This window comes from Tachysurus vachellii, chromosome 16 (assembly GCF_030014155.1).
Source record: "Tachysurus vachellii isolate PV-2020 chromosome 16, HZAU_Pvac_v1, whole genome shotgun sequence".
In the NCBI taxonomy this organism is placed as follows: Eukaryota; Metazoa; Chordata; class Actinopteri; order Siluriformes; family Bagridae; genus Tachysurus; species Tachysurus vachellii.
In genome coordinates, this window is record NC_083475.1 from 10,576,942 (window position 1) to 10,595,438 (window position 18,497).

Below are 18,497 nucleotides of genomic sequence, written 5' to 3' on the forward strand. Positions count from 1 at the left end.
AAGCACTTCAAAAACCTTACAATTAAGATGCATTAGATTTATAAGTTTTAAATTAAATTTACAGTTATAAATGTAAAAGCATAGAGCAGTTTCACTGTATTCAGTAGGTGCACATACTGTTACCTTAATCAGTACCTCAGCTGGTCGGTAGATGTCCATATTTAATGTGATCCTTTTAGTAAAAATTAACATAAAAACATATATATTTTTTGGACTTCATTGTGTGTATGTTGAAATGTTAAATACTGCCCTCTCCTGGACTGACTTACATCAAAGATCCAAAGGCAGATGACTTTTGAAAACAAAATACTGTAATAAATAAAAAAGGAATTTGTTTGTATTTGTGAATGTTTTTTAAAGAAATTATTTATTTAGGGGTATGAAACTAAAAGCAGAAACAACTTTGTTACCAAATTTGAAAAAAGTTGGTTAAATGTCCAACAATGGCCTAAAAAGTTGAATTTAAAAATGTAAATGTATTTTTTTTTTTATTAAGAATCCTGATTTTCTGCTGAACTCATTTACATGTACGGAAATTTAGATTAAAGAGACTTATTTATTAATTAAAGAGGATGCATGTGTCAAATTAAGAAACTAAATTATAGATTCATTAAATCATTCATGGGGGCACGGTGGCTTAGTGGTTAGCACGTTCGCCTCACACCTCCAGGGTTGGGGGTTCGATTCCCGCCTCCGCCTTGTGTGTGTGGAGTTTGCATGTTCTCCCCGTGCCTCGGGGGTTTCTTCCGGGTACTCCGGTTTCCTCCACCGGTCCAAAGACATGCATGGTAGGTTGATTGGCATCTCTGGAAAATTGTCCGTAGTGTGTGATTGCGTAAGTGAATGAGAGTGTGTGTGCCCTGCGATGGGTTGGCACTCCATCCAGGGTGTATCCTGCCTTGATGCCCGATGACTCCCCGTGACCCGAGAAGTTCGGATAAGCGGTAAAAAATGAATGAATAAATCATCAGTAACCACTATATCTTTGTAAGGGTAACAGTGGATATGGAGTCAATCCCATACAGTAATTCATCTCTAGTGTGACACCAGTCCATCACAGAGCACCATACACACACACACACAAAGCTTATTCACACTTATGGGGAATTTAGCATAGCCTACCTGCATATCTTGTAACTCATACATACATGGAGAGTACACCAGAAATAGAAAACATGATAAAAACAGGTATCAAATCTAAAAATACCACAAGGAAAACAAGAAATACCCAACATAATAGTGGTCATTTTTTGGTATTAGAAGTACAGTAGCTGGATAGTTTGAATCAAATTATTCAAATGCAGTTTTACAAATAAAGCCAAATATTTGATGTACAAAAATCTGCACTCACAATACTATAATTAGAGTTTTGCCTGTATTGTTGTACAGCGGTGCTGCTTACAAGTTAAAAATAAAAATGACATATAACTGAAATAATGGAGCAGAAATGTAAAAACACCAGTTTTAGATGGCTATTACTAAGTCTGGTTACATTTGTCAACATGGATACAAATTTATATTTGAATAAATGTTGCATTTTTTTTTTTTTTTTTTACAAAAGCATATAAAATCCATATAAATCTACACTCAATTGACTACACTCAATCATGGCTCAGTCATAATCTATACTGAGGGGTCCCATTAGATAAAATTTAACACCAAAATACCTGTATTATGGACAGCTACATCAGCAGTGCTTGCAGGAGAAATATCAGACCACGTTTAATCAAGCTTTACCAGTGAGCTTATATTGTTTTTTGAGGAAAAAAAAATGAGATAGGGGTGAAAAATATCCAGAAACTTAGTCTATCAATCAGCATCAGTTTCTTGATATTGTGGACTGTAGCTGAGGCTTATTTCACTTGAGGTTTCCTTATCTAGCAAAGAGTTTCTGCATCCATCCAGACAGCATGAGGTCAAATACTCTGTGCTGATGACACTATACTTCACATGTCTGTGGTGTCCTCCTTCAGATTTTTTTCCTCTGCACTTTTGTCTCCCTCTAGCTTTTGTGATTCAATGATGACACGCCCACAAAGAGTTAGCCGAGGCTTGTTTGGGCTACGCTGTCGCAGGTCAGCAGAGGGTACAATCAGGTCATGGCCCTGCCAAGAATTAGATAGTCAGTACAAACACGTTAAAAGTGAGTAAGCAGGAAATAGTCAATGATTACCCAATGCAAATAAAGAATAAAAGACAATGGGATTAGCTGATTATAAAAAATAATCAGTGCTAAGGTGCTGATGTTCCCATTACTCCTGACAAGGTTCATAATTTTCAAATAATTAAATAAAATTTGCAACTTGTCACTGAGACAACACAAAAAAAAAATGTTTCCCATGTTGAGAATCTTAAACTAACAACTTTAACTCTGACTGAGCTGACCTTGGAAATGCCTTGATAAACATAAATAAATATCACCATATACACAATTATACACCCTTTTAAATCTGTTTATGTGGTGCAGCTGCCATACAAGACTCCTTATTTGTACATTGTTACTATAAAAACAATAATGCATTAGAATAACTTCTGTTTTTGTATTACAGCCAGCTTTATTGTCAGAACTACTGTTAAAGAAAATTCATGAAATTCAACAGCATTGTGGTTCTGCTGAATAATTAAATAATTGTTTTACTGAGATTTATTTCAAGAAAGTTTAACCAGAAAGTGACAATAAAAGTTTAAAGATTTGAAGCAAAACATATTTCTCTGGTCTGCTCATAAACCGTTAAACCATTAAGAGAATCATAAAGCATGCACCTGTTTTAAAGTGGGTCGCTTACATGTATTTTTACTTGGTTTAAAAATTTACCAAACAAATCGCTGAGCTCTTCTAGAGCTTTTTTTCTAGAGATTGTATGTGACATAATATCCATCAGAGGGGTTTAAAGGAGAAATCCTTTTAACGCTCTGTTTATGAATTGTGCATTAAGTATAGTTATAAACTACTCTGTTTTTTTTTATAGCATAAATAAAATAAATAAAATATTTACTGCATGATGATAGAAAGCATTTTGTAGTTAAAGAAGCTGCTAGGAATATTTTTCATGTCTTTTCCTTCAATTGTTGATCAAAACAATCTACAAATGCAGCAGAAACTCCATAACATATACACATAACATAACACAATAACATTTTCAGTTTACATCTTACAGATTCAGATTTCCTCACACATCACACAATACCTAATGTGAGCTATTTTGTATATTTATATAGTTGAATTACCCTCAAGATGTGGACCAGAATGAAGATGGGGATACAGATCATCGGCGTGAGAGTGAGCAGGGCAGCGATTGAAGAACTCCAGCTGGGTATGAATTCTGTTGAATTACTGAGTGGTTGAATGCTGATCAGATCATACAAAAGAGTGGCCTGAAGTGGCATTAGAGAGAAGGGTAGAGAGTCAGATAGTGAGACAGGAGAGACAAAGGAAAAAACACCTGGACACCAAGTTTTTTCTCTTCTCACCCCTCTTATTTAATAATAGAATAGCACTGATTAGATCCCTGATGCTCCTTAAGGGGTCTGTGTTTGGATTCTGCCTCATTTATAAGTATCTATAGATCAAAATGAACTTCTAATGATTGTTTAACAATTGGTTTATCAATGAGATATGAAGCAAACTATTTCTGCTAAGAAAGAACAATGAATGAAAGAGTAGAGAGATAAAAGATAAGAGAAATGTAATAAATGTACTAAACTTACTCCACAGATCAACGGGGTAATGAAAAGCCAGCAATACTTCAGCACAAACAAGGGACGATAGCCTATCATGTCCTCGATGTTCTCAAAGAAACGGTCTGCACCTGTAGAATTGTAATCTGTACTTAATCGGAATCTGTTTCATGTTTTCATGTGGCTCCTGTTTAATTTATTAGTACTCAGAAGCAAAAATATCAACACTCCTGTAATAACATGTAAAATGTTTCCTAAGCCACATATTTAGAATTTTTTGGGTTGAGAGCACACCTAGCATGTGCATTGGCACGCCACTGGCACCGCCACCTTCCATTTTAAGTTGGAAACGGAACATACAACCTAGACTCCCAATGAAAAAAAAAATCTTTGCTTAAAAGTTATTCCCACTTATCAGAGCTGTCTCAAAAGTTGGAAGCAAACACAGAATGTGACAAAAAAGAGACATGAAGTTTTCAAAGAGTTCAGAGGGATTAGACCATTCTTGGCAATGTCAAAACTCAAGCAGGCATCTCCTGATCACATTGCAATGGCTTTACCACTGAAGCTTGTAATTAACATTAAAACAAAATGTTTTGCTTGCCAACAAGGCACAAAATTGCAGCCATCCAAACACATGGGCATAGCCCAAGCCAAAAAAATAAGAAGCTTTTCATATTCATTCAGGGTATATTCCTGCCTTGCCCTCAGTGTTCAGATAGGCTCAGGTCTCACTGCAAACCTGACTAGGAAAAATCTGTTATTGGTGATGAATAAATGAATGAAGTAATAAAAAATTATAATTTTTTATTAGTTTCACTTAGTAGTCAAGTAATTCAATTCAAGTGTCCAATTCAAGTGTTCAAATGTTAAACAAAAGATCTGCACAGTAGAATTATTATTATTTAAAGGGGATTAAAAGCTCTAATCCAAATGCAATTTAAAAATGCTCAATAAAATGTATTCTGTATTCATATTGTTAGCAGTTGGATTGATGGATTTATTTTTCTTACTTTGAAGCACAATAAATGAGGGGTGAGGGATGGGTAAAGAGACCTGTGTATTTACCATACCCCAAACTAAAATTCTACAACTAAAAAAAAATTCTCTGCAACTGTAAGTATATCTGAAAAGAATGAGTGTAATTCGGTTTAATATACTCTTCTTTTTCTACTTCCATGGTAGTCAATTAATTAGTCAATTAATTAATTAATTTTAATTAATTAAAGTCAATTTTGCTTTTATGTCACTGGAAGTCATAAAAACCATTTCACAGCATTTTTCTATTGTGTATGGTTTGTGTTTGACCAATAAAATTTGAATTAAAATTTGGTAGCATATTTAAATTAAAAATTTTGAGTTTACACACCGATGTTACAACTAGGGTATATTATCTGAGGAGAAAAGCCCTCAGACTAATGAATAACATTATTCCAACTTCTCTTTCCTTCTCTTTCCATTCGTTTTTGTCAGACATTTCTCACTTCATTAGGCAACTTATTTGACACAGATTATTAGCATTTAAAGTGGTTAATCGTACTTTGGATAATAATTAAATTACCAGCGATGATGGAACATTGTTAACTAATAAATTAGGAGCCTGATTTCATTGCTATTGCAAAAACCTTCTCACTAGGTAACAAATGGGGTGTGTGCATGGTACTATGATCTAATACGTAATATAGTATAATATATGCAAGGATGCAGACCAGCACTTTGAATAAGGAAATTGTATCCTAACAGGTTGATTTGCACTCATGTGTCTGTTCATGCAGTGAGATCATGTTTCATGCAGTTTTATGTTATTTATTGGTTACATGAATTCTTATTTAAGCAAAGAATAAAGAAACAAAAAAGACCTTCTGAAAGGATAGATTATATATTTTGCTTGAACAAAAATCTCATTTTTGTTTTTTTTTTTGTTTCTTTGTTTGTTTGTTTTTCTGATTTTTTATCTGGCCAACATACTTCACTATATAAAAATCTCTGCTATAATCCAAATATACAATGAATTGCATACACAATTCTTCTCTGAAGAAGCTTACCATACACCCAGGCAATGACCACAGTCTCAAAGCAGGCAATTAGGAGCAGGTTTGTTCCACTGGGACCGTACATGTCTATCAGCTTAAAAAGGTGGAGCCCACCCTGTGTGAGAGAAAAACACACACAAAAACACAGATTCTGGTTATTCTGGTTCACCCTGTTATTGGCTTTTAGGTTTTACTATTTTTTGTTTTATTATTTATTTCATCAGTAGATTGTGAATGTGAATGCTGGCACTGTCAAGCTACCACTGTTAATCTGCTCAGCTCAACTGTAGGTTACTTTGGATAAAAATGTTATTATGGAATGTTATAATGGTATTATAATGTGATTTATTGTTGTGTCATTTATATTATCATGGTGTGGTAGCCTGAGATACCTCTACACATTTTCAAAATTTTACAAAGTTTGAACTAAAAACTGTGTCTCTAACAGTACTCTAACAGTACTCTATGCTACAAGTAATGTTTTAGCTCTACATGTAGTACAAAATAGTGACACAGTTTTCAGTCCAGGTAAGCTTGTACTTTTCAGAATTTTAAAGTAGAAACCGAATATTTTAGACCCTGCTTTAAGAGTCTCTCTTATTCAGTACCCGAGTGACTAGAGGAAGGCCCAGCAGGAAGCAGACCACAGCAATGAGCAACACCAGAATCTCTCTGCGCTTTGGCTTCCTCAGAATTCTAGGGAAAACATCGGTGAGTGCTGTGGCAAGACTCTCCACACACACAAACTGAAACACAAACAGTGTCGAAGACATTTTAAGGTTTACTGCTGATCTGAAGCTACATCATTGCTACTAAATGGTGAGAAAACATTAAATATCATTTAATCTCATTAATCTTAATCTTAATATCATCACTAAAAATACAGAGGATTAAACAGGTGTAATTCTAACTTATTATATAAATACTAGCTAATAGGAGTAAATATATACAAATACAAATATGAAGACTGGTCAGGTATCATGCTTATGGGTTTGATATAAATGTAATAAAATACGAAGCTCAATGTGAATGTAGACCGATACACAGACCGTAATCACTCATTCGTCCATAGTATCTGTAGCCTGGTTAAAGTCGTGGTAGTTTATATTTGGTTATTACAGATCAGGTAGATACAACCTAAAAGAACAACTGCATTGTTACAACAACTGCACTGCTACTGAATGTCATTTAAAAAATGTATCCATATTATCATCAGGAGATCATGAGTTGGAATCCTGACAATCAGCATATGCAGCAAAAGTGCTCTCTGGGATAGCATGCTCTCACTTATTTGTCAATCATCTCAACACTAGCCAATCATTGGCATCTGTGAGCTCATGTATGTGGAGGAGTTTAGATTTGGCTTTTTTCAGAGAATGTTATGATGCTATGTGATGTAGCAAGATGCAGTTAGCTGGCTTCATGTGTCTCAGGTAGAGCTTTTATCCGGCTCACTTAGTAGGGCAGGGTGCAAATAGGAGAGAAGGGAGGGGGTGGGGGACATTCTCGTTTAGGCTTAGGCCTTGTTCACTTTGAGTTTAAATACAAAGAAAGGAGAAATAAACAGATACACATAATAGGATGTGCAAAGCTGTATCCATTTGTTGAATCCGTTCATATATGGCATTGTGATGTCTTTTTCATTTAGTACTGAACAGGCAAAGAACTCTTTCAATAGAGTTTTGTACTTGATTTTCTTTATCCAGTTTACTTCTGTTCCATTAAACAAGATCAGACAGGTTACTGCAGAAAGTGTTTATCACTCCTTTGTTTGGTATATCAAGTTTTTCAAATCCTTTTTTTACTACATGTACAAACCCAGACACTGCTGCTGTGCCTTATGTTACTATAACATCAGGGCTGTGTTTATGATGTTATAAACTAACGAAGCTTTTATTCCGGAGGGATGTATGTATATATTAAATGAGCTCTAAAGTAAAGTGTGAATCAATTATAGAAACGTGATTGTTGCACAAAGACATTTTTGCGAAGACCCTTTGCAGCAAGGTGTTCATAAGTCCAGTCACTCTGTCCTACTACTACACATTCTATATAATCTATGTAACTAAAAACCTTCACAATCCTTCATATAGTTTTAGTCCATTATTTACACTCATACAGTCTTTGAACATACAGTACCTGACTGTCTAGTCCAAGGAAGAGAACCATCATGAAGAACAGAACAGACCAGAAATGAGGGCCTGGGAGTAGAGATAGAGCTTTGGGATATGCTATAAAAGCCAGGCCTGGACCTGCAAAAACAAGGACAGTTCACCATATTACTGAGGGCATTATGATAATTGCTTTCTTAGTATGTCCTTTCCGTCGCTGTGCTCTATGAAACAGACAAAATAAAACACTAGATTACTTGCAATGGTGCGATGAATTAACTGAAGGATTAAATTAGTTTGATCTCATTAACAGGGGAAAGGAGCTTGACAAATAAACCCTTGCTGATGTGTGGGAATGAAGCACATTCTGCAGGATGTGTGTGTATGTAGTGTATTCATACTCTTCATTTTTGAACTATGTTTCAGTACTTACTTGTTCTGACTTGCTGTCCTAACACAGCTGTGCTTAACTCATCATTTATGATTAGGTTTTAAAGTGTGTGTTTTTGCCAGAAAAAAAAAAGTTTCTGAACTCTGCATAAAGACTAGAAATGTTTTTCTTTATTTTTCAAACTTTATTATTTTTTATATTTATACTTTTATATTTTAATGTACATTGTTATTAGTAATAGTAGTATTATTTGTCTGCCATTCTTTTGTTTTTGTTAGTAGTGTTCTTCTGTTTCTTCTTAATTTTCTTCCCTAAAGTAAATCATGCAGATATATAACTTTCTCAATAGGTAGTACTCCTAGTAGTAGGTAGTACTCATCTTGTGAAACAATTTTTTTCAACATAGTCTGAACCTCAACAGATATTCAAACATGTTTAGGAATGTTTCATTAGATCCACTAAATGGAAAAGTGAGTATTTTCCAATACAATGTTCTTAACAAATTTAAATGATACCTGATTGAGCTATATCCTCCATAGGCAAGGATAGCTCTTGAGCCATGTAGCCCAGGATAGAGAACACAGCAAAGCCTGCAAAGATGCTGGTGCCACTGTTCAAGGCACAAAGAGCGATGCAATCTCTGTTGGTACAGACAACATAAAATTGTTCGTCACACACATTATGCATACCAGACATACAATTATTAAGTATGCCAATAAACAACCAGAAAATGTGCAAGGTTGGCATGTTTAAAGTGTTTCATGTTCAGAAGAGGGTCCACTAACTTGTAGCAGTTATTGTGGTATTTATTATAGCTTCCCAAAGCAGTAAGGACTCCTTGACACACAGCATAGGAAAAAAACACTTGGGTTCCTGCATCACGCCAAACCTAAAGAAAGAAAGACATGAAAGAGGATGGAAGAAAACAAAGTAAATAGGCAAAAGCGAACAGATTCCACATGGTTTTGTCTCTGGAGTTATTGTGTATTCTGTAGCCTGAGTAGTCCTTTGTGTCTGTGTGTGTGTGTGTGTCTGTGTGTGTGTGTGTGTGTGTGTGTGTGTGTGTGTGTTTGAGGGGAGTGTTTGGTGGTGCGCAGCTCAACTGCACATCTGGTTAACATGAACAGCACTGACAAGCTGACTTTCCATTTCCTCCTAACCTCCACTTCCTGTGTGATTACATTAGGATCATAACAAATTAAACTGTTAAAAATACTATAATATTGTGCTGATAAATGTTTTGGAAAAAAATATCCCATATTCTTCCTTATTGTAGCACAGTGATCCAGTGGATAGTGATGGCACATCACAGTTCCAGGGTCCCTGTATTAACCCTTATGTCTGGAACCCAGTATTGATGGGATCCACGAGAACCCAGAGCAGGATAACCCAGATAGTGATTTCATTTATTGATATTCTCTACTTTCGGTTGTTAAATATACATCTATTAAAAAAAGACTTCTTGTAGGAAAGAGTCAGTGGAACAAATGCATCTCATCCCTGTTTTTAAAGATTATATAATATTGTATTCTATTTATAAATGTAAAACCAAAGTGTTACAGAAATGTGACAAACAATTTCCAAAGGAGTCTTAACTAAAGATTAATGTGGCCAAATCCTTCCTGCATTTCTACAAAACAAATGGAGTGCAATACATTTGGGGGTGTCAGGAAAAAGTCAATTCTGCAAAGTAGCCAAAAATATATTTTTTAAGCCAATAACATAATAAAGTTGTGATGATTTTACACAGAGTTTAAACTTGCCTTGGTTGTGATAAACACAGCAGTTTTGTCTGCCTAAAGATATTTAAACCTTTCAAGCAACTGCAAAACATAGATAAATCATGTACAGAATGTACATATAAACAGGCAACATTTTAAAATGTATATGTCAGGATCCAGCCCATTTGGCCATGTGCTTTTGTTTATGTTCTCTGTTCACATGTCTGTCCCGCCCTTGTCTCCCCACCTTTGCACACCTGTTCCTCATGTGTTAATTGTCTTGTGTATTTAACCGTGCCGCGTTGCCCATGGCGATGCCGAATCCTTATTGTCGTTTGTCGTCTCGTCTCAAGTCTTTGGCATGTCGTTTGTCGAGTCCTTGTCCCTGTTTTGTGGTTTTTATTTAATAACTCTGTTTATTTTTATGCTATCCTGCATTTGGGTCTGTTTTTATCCCTTCATCCCTGACAGTATAAATGACCAAAGTACGAGCAGACTAGGATCATTGATGGTTTCCTCTTATAAACACAAGTTCTTTAAACTTTGGCAAAAAAGTAGTTTTTCTACAATTAGATACTGTACATTTTATAAATGTAAATTAACGCACTTTTCCCCTTTTTCACATTTTGGAGTAAGCATGTTATAATGCTAGAACATGTAAAAAAGAAACAGTTCAGGAATACAGATTATTTAGTGGAAAATGTCCAAATTTGACCACCTGAAGCATTTTCACAAACCATCAAACACTGATTGAATAGGAATTTGTCTAACCATCTCAAGCGCATAGTGCAATAATAAAGACATTTTCCTACATAAAGTTGAAAATGGTGTAATGAACTGCATATCCCAGCATCCCATACACCCTCAGATACGATATAACCCCAAACAATAGCACTGCACATGCTCTTTCAGTGCCATTTCAGACGTAATTCCTTGTCCATTTAATGTTTACTCTCTGCCTCATCTGTAATTTGTATTTATAAGACCCTAAAGCTATTCCTGTCAGCACCCTAAACATTGTTTCTTACCGCAAAGCAATAGAAACAAAAATATACAAAAGATGTGACCACACCTTTTCCTGTGCATTTTTCTCTATATCCCTGGTAGTAATCATTTTACTGACTTCAGAAGTAAGGAAGATCCACTTGGAACAAAAAGAAAACTTCTGGCTGAAAAGGCGTGTGTGGTCTACAGTAGGAGTTCTCTTATGAAGAACTAGAACAAAAAGAACATTGTGTTGGCATTAGACTCTTCAAAACATGCAAGTCTGATCTAAAAAGAAGGTCTGTATTTTCTGTGCGAATGCATGTCTGGTGATATGGCGTGGACAACAATGGTCAAAGAAAGCACAGAAATGCATGAGTGAGAAAAGCCCAAGGGCTAAAATGAACCCTACTACAGCCCAAATCACAGTTTGTGTCACAGGACACAGGAAGTCAACAAAGGGTGCCGAAACACAGCCAACATCAGTAACAGTGGTCAGCATTCAGCATTCATAGATACTATATGATATATAATATACTAATGTCATATCTCTGACAAAAGCCATAAGAACTTTAAAGAAGCCAAGACTCAAATAATTAAGTGCTTTGCCAGTGATTTCTGGCCTTGAAAAATCCTTCAATGATATGATTATTACATTATGCACTGTAACTGTAATTCTGCCATGCATTATTAATGTTTAATCTCTACTTAGTCAGTTTAAATACTAACATTTGCTTGGATTGAATGCAGTATGCAGAGCATAGCTTTATCCATACTGATAATGTAGTCAAAAAGTATATGTGCAATGAAAGAATTGATCCCAAAATTGAGAATCCCACGGTAAACCGCCCCTGCTGTTTCAAGCATCCTCTTGATGTGTCTCTGAAGCAAGACAATGAAACATGCTTACCAAAACCTAATGCTTATTTGCATACACACACTTACATCAGGATTGAAGAGTTTGGAAATATCAGGGTAGAGGTAATAGCTGATTCCTGCTCCAGCACCAGGCAGAGTGACTCCACGGAAAAACAGAATCAGCAGCATGATGTATGGGAACGTGGCTGTGAAGTAGACCACCTTGAAGAAACATATCACACGTAATTACTATTACAATTGTAATAATGTACTACAGTTATTGAAGTAACTTTAGACATTTGTATTCAACAGATTGTATATTTTTGTCATTAGCAGAACAAAATTCAAATATGTGTGTTAGATATACATTTATCATGAGTTTCTGAATTAATAAAATAATGCCACTGATTTGTTGATGTCTAAAGAATGAGTGCCAATGGTTTAAGGAAAACATTCATCTCCTACTCTCAGCTCACTTTTGGATAAAGTTCAGGGTGATCATAAATTATAGTGTGGATAGTGCTGCTGGATTCAATGGTGCTTTATTTCTGCAGCCAATATTGCACAAGAAGTCCGGAGTCATGACTAGCACATGCTGTAACTGAGAATTTTTTTCTAACTCGACCCCAGTGCATAATCTGTTGTCCGTAGTTATGTCTGAACTTTAAATGATAGTGTGTGCAACTTTGTACAGATGTTCTTTCAGAGAGACAATTTAGAGAAAAAGAAAAGCATATGTGAATATACCTGAGTAAATATTAAAGTATTTGTTTTTGGCTAGCTAACTCAGCTCCCAATTAATGTTTCCTACTTGCACACACATTCATTATAAACCTCTACATATACTGTAGAGTCTATATAATCAACAAATTGTTAGCACAATTATAGGTTCATATCTTTTGTGTTTCTATTCTATTCTATTTCTAGTCTATTTGTGTGTTTATTTGTTTGTTAAGCAAAAAAAAAAGCATCCAGTGATGGTAGTAATTAAGCAGGTTTACATTCCTTAGGGAGACCACAAAAGGTTATGACCAGGCTGCAACATTATCCCTCAGGATACAAAACACAGTCCCAGTCCCATATGTTCCATATTATTAAAAGATTCATTAAAGGCTTTAACATTTACACATGACATTTCACAAAGTGTAATGATAGTTTAAAGTATCAGTTTGAGGCACACGTCCATCATAATTGCGGTTAATGTTTGTGCTCAGGGTCACTGTGTGTGTGTTTGTGTATATGTGTTTACCTTGCCTGTGGTCTTGACTCCTTTCCAAATGCAAAAGTAACAGATAATCCAGACAAGCAAAAGACAGAGTGTCAGGTCATAGTGTGGTGGGCCCAGGAAATCATCGCTGGAAATCCTCTGCACGCGATAACTGAGGGGACACACACACACACACACACTGTTAGATGGAATAAGCAAACTTCCCCCACAATGTTTTCTCTCTATAAGAGCATGTACTAGACAGGTGGATGTGGTCACTGAAAACGTCACAGATTAAAACTTTCCAAATTCTGGCTCAACTTTATAGTTGAAAATATCTAAATATTCTTCTCTGAAATGCAGCAAGGTGGACATGTTGGTTTATATACATGTCACCATATCCAAACAGTAAACAATTGCATAATAGCATGAGGAACACAGATGTTTCAAGTTTAGTTTTGAGGGTTCTAGTTTAGAGCCATGCAACAGATAAACATGCCTTTCTCATCAAGCTGTCCTGCAGTAATGCCTACATTTCGCAACCATATGTGCAAATATAGAAGGTATGTGCAATGTAAAATGTGAAATGTTTCTGAGAAAGAATTTTAAAGTGAAACAAGGAATTAATCCCTACATTCAACCCATTCCTTTATAATGTGTGCAAGTTTTTGCCATAAATCTTTCTTTCTATGGGATTTACACATGACTACATAGTTTAAAATTTTCAACTCATAAAGTTTTGAAATAGAAGATTTGTAAAAACCCCTTTCCCCCTTGTTAATATATTCCTGACCTACATCTACTGTTCATTTTGAAACATTTTTTCCATTTGTACGTTCTCTACTTCCTCCTTTTACTCCATTATTCCTACAATCCTTTCGCATATCTCAAACAAAGAGCGATTTGACAATCTAGTGCAGAGAAGAGGCCACTTAGTCTTGGCTGGGCTTTCAGAGTCCACACAAACACACACACACACACACACACACACACACACACACACACCTTTGGTTTTTTTTACATTTAACCATTATTTAGTTTTGCAAAGGGTAATTAGACAATAAGGATATTTACTAGGTAATTACAGTCATTTTTTGTATGTGTGTTCACTACATATTAATATGCTTAATCTTTTAAAATATGTAGCACGTGTTTAATCTTTTAAACATGTTTAATGCATGAAAAAACTTCCCAAAAGTGTGATTATATAATTGAACTTACAGCCAGTATTCCTCCTCTGGAGAGACAACCTTGTCAATGAAACTGACACTGTAGGAAACAGGATGCATGTAAGTCTATAAATATCCAAAATAAAAACTGCAAAATAATTCTCTCTGAAAATTTTTAATATATATATATATATATATATATATATATATATATATATATATATATATATATATATAGTTTTTGTATGTATCTCAGATAGATTTGAGTACACATTGTTGCATAATAATCTAAAGAGTAGGGATTTTACACAGATCTCCAGCAGTACGAAGGTAAAATCAAGTCATTATAAGTGACACAAAAATGAAAATGGGTAGGAAAAAAATTAATTCTCAAACATTAGGTGAGAATAACATTTTGTGCTTCATAATTCTACGACATTACATTTTGTGCTTTATAATTCTACGACATTACATTTTGTGCTTTATAATTCTACGTCATTACATTTTGTGCTAAATAATAATATAGTTTCTGTGTTTGTTTGCATAATTTGTGTTTACATTTTTTTTAATGTGTTTGCATAATTTTCACCTTGGATAGTGAACAAATAAAACTTATAATCTATCTAGTACAGGCCAAATAATATTTGAATGAATGAATTTTAATAATGAATGACGTAATTAGAAGTGTTTTTGCCAGTTTTGGCTGACCCATTTCATTGTAAGCTTAACTGTTGTTCTCAGGTGTGGATGTATTTACCTGTAGTTTTTTGTTTCATTGTGCAGGAAGGACCAGTCAGCATCTGTCCCATTCAGGCCAGAGTTCAGCAAGCTTGTGTTATGTTTGTGACAATATGCTGCAGACAATAGAAACCTCCGGTGAGATTGAAAAATTGTTATCCAAATATTTAACAAAGGTAGAATTACTGATGTAAAGCAGTTCATTTTTCTCTTGCAAACTCAGTGACTTGTTCAGGGTATAGTGTAAAGATTGTGTGTATTATTGTGTGTAGATAATAAAAGGGATTACAGTTCTTTAGCCTATTCATTAGGAATAGACTTGCAGAGACTTATATTTAACCCATAACACCAAACACCTACCCATAAATCAAACTGTCAAATAACATACTTCATGTTAACATGTTTCACAATACATTTATATGCATATTTTTATATCTAACTTTGACTAAGCTAATATTTTAATCCTTTAAGGCCTTTAATTGTCTTGATGCTGGTTTGTTTGGTTCAGTAAACGGGAATTATGTTGATGAGCCAAAGGCTGTGTAACTGCTTACTTTCAATTGGATATTAATTTATTTCCATATCGGTTCTTTATACAGTATATTTTATTTTATTTCTATTTTTATCTTACCTTAATGTTAAATCTTTTATTTATTTATTTATTTATTTATTTATTTATTTATTTATTTATTTAATTTTTTGGACTGTATTTTTATAACAATCAGACTATTTTTATATAACAAGGATCGTCGTAAAAAGTATTTCACTACATGCCGTACTGTGTATGATTGTGTATGCGAAAACTGAATTTCGTTTCTTTTAAACGCATTTACTACTTCAGGTATGCAGCTAAATATTCATTTATAATAAAAAATTATAAAAAAAAAAATTCAATTATTCAATTATACGCAGCAGATAGATTTCTGGCTGAAAAGTACTGCGGTATTCCTTTTAACAAAATGTTTTTGATTTGTTTTGTTTTGTTTTTAATATTAAAGAGGTTGTTTTACGTGTGTTCCATTCGTTGTTACAGGAGAGCCAAGGCAATGTGCTCTGGAAACAGCTGAAGAGGTAGAAAGCCGCCCAGGCAAGGACCACAATGTAGTAGATGTTCAGGTAGATCACAATAACTTGAGATGCAATACCAACTCCTGTGGATACCACAAGTATAAACACAAGGTTAGACAAACCTAGTTTTGCCATGCTGACATTGACTGCATGGCATTAGTCATCACAAATGTATCAGGTGTGCAGGGTCTGAATGACATATCCTTTTTACGAGTCCTCGTGAAGCTTTGAATGTGTTTCATTGATTGTGGCATTAAACGTGCCATTTAATACATTTCATGCATCAAATTTATTCAGGGATTTTTGCCTTTTATTATGTGAAAGAGTCAAGAGAAATATTTTAGCAAGATACTTTAGCTAAACTATATCTACTCACAGCAAGTACAGGTAAAAGACACTGAAATTGGATACGTGGATACGAACTCAGCAGATGCATATTAATCATTCACTAAAATGTGTCTAACATTATATAGCTAACACAGTATACAAAGTCACATCACTGTCAACCTAACTGTAAAGGGAAAATGTAGAACAGTTATGGAAAACCTGGAATCTGCTACAGAATAATTGACTTGCCCTGGACACTCAAGAAAAGCTCTTCATTCATTTCCTTTCACTCCCCTTTATTGCATTTCCTTAGGAAGACCTTTTTTCAAATTAAAACTACAACACTCCAATGTGTGGACTCCTCTGTCCTCGAGAAACCTCGAATAATGTTGGTTAAAGTTGGTCGCATTCGCTGTGCACTAAAGTTTTAATGGAGGTTTATAATTACAATCTAGTTACAATCTAATTACAAATTAGAAAATATAGCAAAACGTTTTTCTTTTTTGTTGTTGTTGTTGGTTTTGTTTTGTTTTAGTCTTACATATTGTTTCTGCAACAGTAAAGCCATGTAACATTGAACCACAACAGAAACAGTATTCAAATAAATTTAGATTTTTACTATGGTAGAAAACTGAGACATATTCTGTTTTTCTATATTTGAGTATATCCTGTTTTTCCATGTTTATGCAGATGTGAGTTAAATCAGCAGCTGTGAGTTAGCAAACTACTCACAATTACATTTTAAAAGAGAACAAGAGTAAAGTGGACATTACCTTCAAACATAGGACATATCTTCCTCCAGGCTGTGATCCCTCCTTCACTGGAGTACTGACCCAGTGCAGTCTCCAGGAAAAAGATAGGGATGCCACAGAAGACGAGGAAGACAAAATAAGGGATGAAGAATACCCCTAAACATAAATACAAGTGAGCCTGGGATTATTTAAGTCAATTTTTTTGTTTGTTTTTTGCTGTAGAGGAAGGAACAGAGTACAGTAAAATAAACAGAAGCAACCTTCAGCTCATTATTCTTAACAAGAAGACAGGATTTTTAAAAGGCCTGGATAACAGGCATCCGTTTCCGAACATCAACAGCTGTTTTGTGTTAAAAAGTGCAGGACCCTGTATGGGCATGCACTTTTCTTCCTCATGAACATTTCAAAAGACTCACTGATATGTGAGTGAAAGCAATTTACTGGTCTGTTTAATCCAGCCTTTATTTGCTGTATCTTGGATATTAATTCTGCACATCAGTACAAAAGAATACAAAAATCAAATCCCAGACATTCTCTCTCCTGCCCCTGACCCCAAATTCTCTTTTTCTCTCTCCTTTCCTCTCAGCCTTACCTCCCCCATTCTTGTAGCAGAGATAAGGAAAGCGCCAAACGTTGCCCAGGCCAATAATTTCACCAGCCATGGACAGAAGAAACTCTGTCTTGTTGGCCCAATTCTCTCTCTGCTCTGGCGTTGTTTCTATGTTCTTCTCACTCCATATCTGGGGATCCTCGACAGGCTCGATCGCAGCGTCTGGTCCTCTGGCCTCTGGCATAGTGACTATCTTTATGTAACACACAGACACATTGTAGTTTCATCGAACCTTTTATGCATTTGTTATGCTTTCTTCTGCATGCACATGTTTACGTTTCAGCAGTCCTGTTCAATAGGATCACACTGTGCTTTTGAAAAACATCATTAGTAATAATTAGTCATGAAATTGCATGAAATTTCAATGCAGAAATGTTTCATTTACACAAATAGCCTTATATAAAAAAAAATAAATCAATAAAAAAATAAAAAATACTGCATGCATATAAACATAGCACAATGCATTGAATGCTGTTTTTTAATGGATGAAGCAAGGGGGAAATGTGCAGTGCAAACTCACCAGAGATTTCTTTTGCTCTCGGTGCAAACAAGCGAAGAAGTTCCCAAAGAAAAGAATGCGCTCGGAATGAGTTCAGTTTGGAAGTAAACGGGGCTCGTGAGAGGATGGGCGTGATTTGAAACACACATGGGGGCGTGTACAAAGAGCATGCGGACTGTGAATGGCAAATGCGCAAATGTGCGTGCAGCTTGAATTGTTGCTCTCCATCCTCGACACACCATGTATTTATGGGGTCACTTTGTGCATAGTGCCATTGTCATGCTGAAACAGGACTGGGCTTTTTAGTTCCCCTGAAGGACAATATAAAGACATTCAAAGACAAAGACATTC

At 35.1% G+C, this 18,497-nt stretch overlaps 1 protein-coding gene across 1 annotated transcript; it reads right to left on the reverse strand.

The window, feature by feature from the left end:
• Positions 1 to 536: 536 nt before the first annotated feature.
• On the reverse strand, positions 537 to 18,232 carry LOC132858630 (sodium- and chloride-dependent GABA transporter 2-like). The gene is made up of 16 exons (XM_060888997.1): positions 18,168 to 18,232; positions 17,630 to 17,840; positions 17,059 to 17,193; positions 15,901 to 16,041; positions 14,910 to 15,006; positions 14,205 to 14,252; positions 13,026 to 13,155; positions 11,864 to 11,998; positions 8,999 to 9,102; positions 8,729 to 8,853; positions 7,851 to 7,963; positions 6,320 to 6,457; positions 5,724 to 5,826; positions 3,709 to 3,809; positions 3,229 to 3,375; positions 537 to 2,105 (listed from the first exon to the last, which is right to left on the reverse strand). The coding sequence occupies exons 2-16, from the start codon at positions 17,829 to 17,831 to the stop codon at positions 1,947 to 1,949; spliced, it is 1,878 nt and encodes a 625-aa protein (XP_060744980.1). The 5' UTR covers positions 17,832 to 17,840; positions 18,168 to 18,232; the 3' UTR covers positions 537 to 1,946.
• Between the last annotated feature and the right edge of the window lie 265 nt (positions 18,233 to 18,497).

Bases quoted from the DNA above. Each gene is read 5' to 3' on its own strand.
- LOC132858630 (XM_060888997.1), bottom strand. From the start codon at position 17,831: ATGCCAGAGGCCAGAGGACCAGACGCTGCGATCGAGCCTGTCGAGGAT. The intron at 7,964-8,728 runs GTATCATTTAAA...TTGTTTTTGCAG, and splicing joins GGAGGATATAGCTCAATCAG to GTCCAGGCCTGGCTTTTATA. The intron at 3,376-3,708 runs GTAAGTTTAGTA...ATGCCACTTCAG, and splicing joins TTACCCCGTTGATCTGTGGA to GCCACTCTTTTGTATGATCT.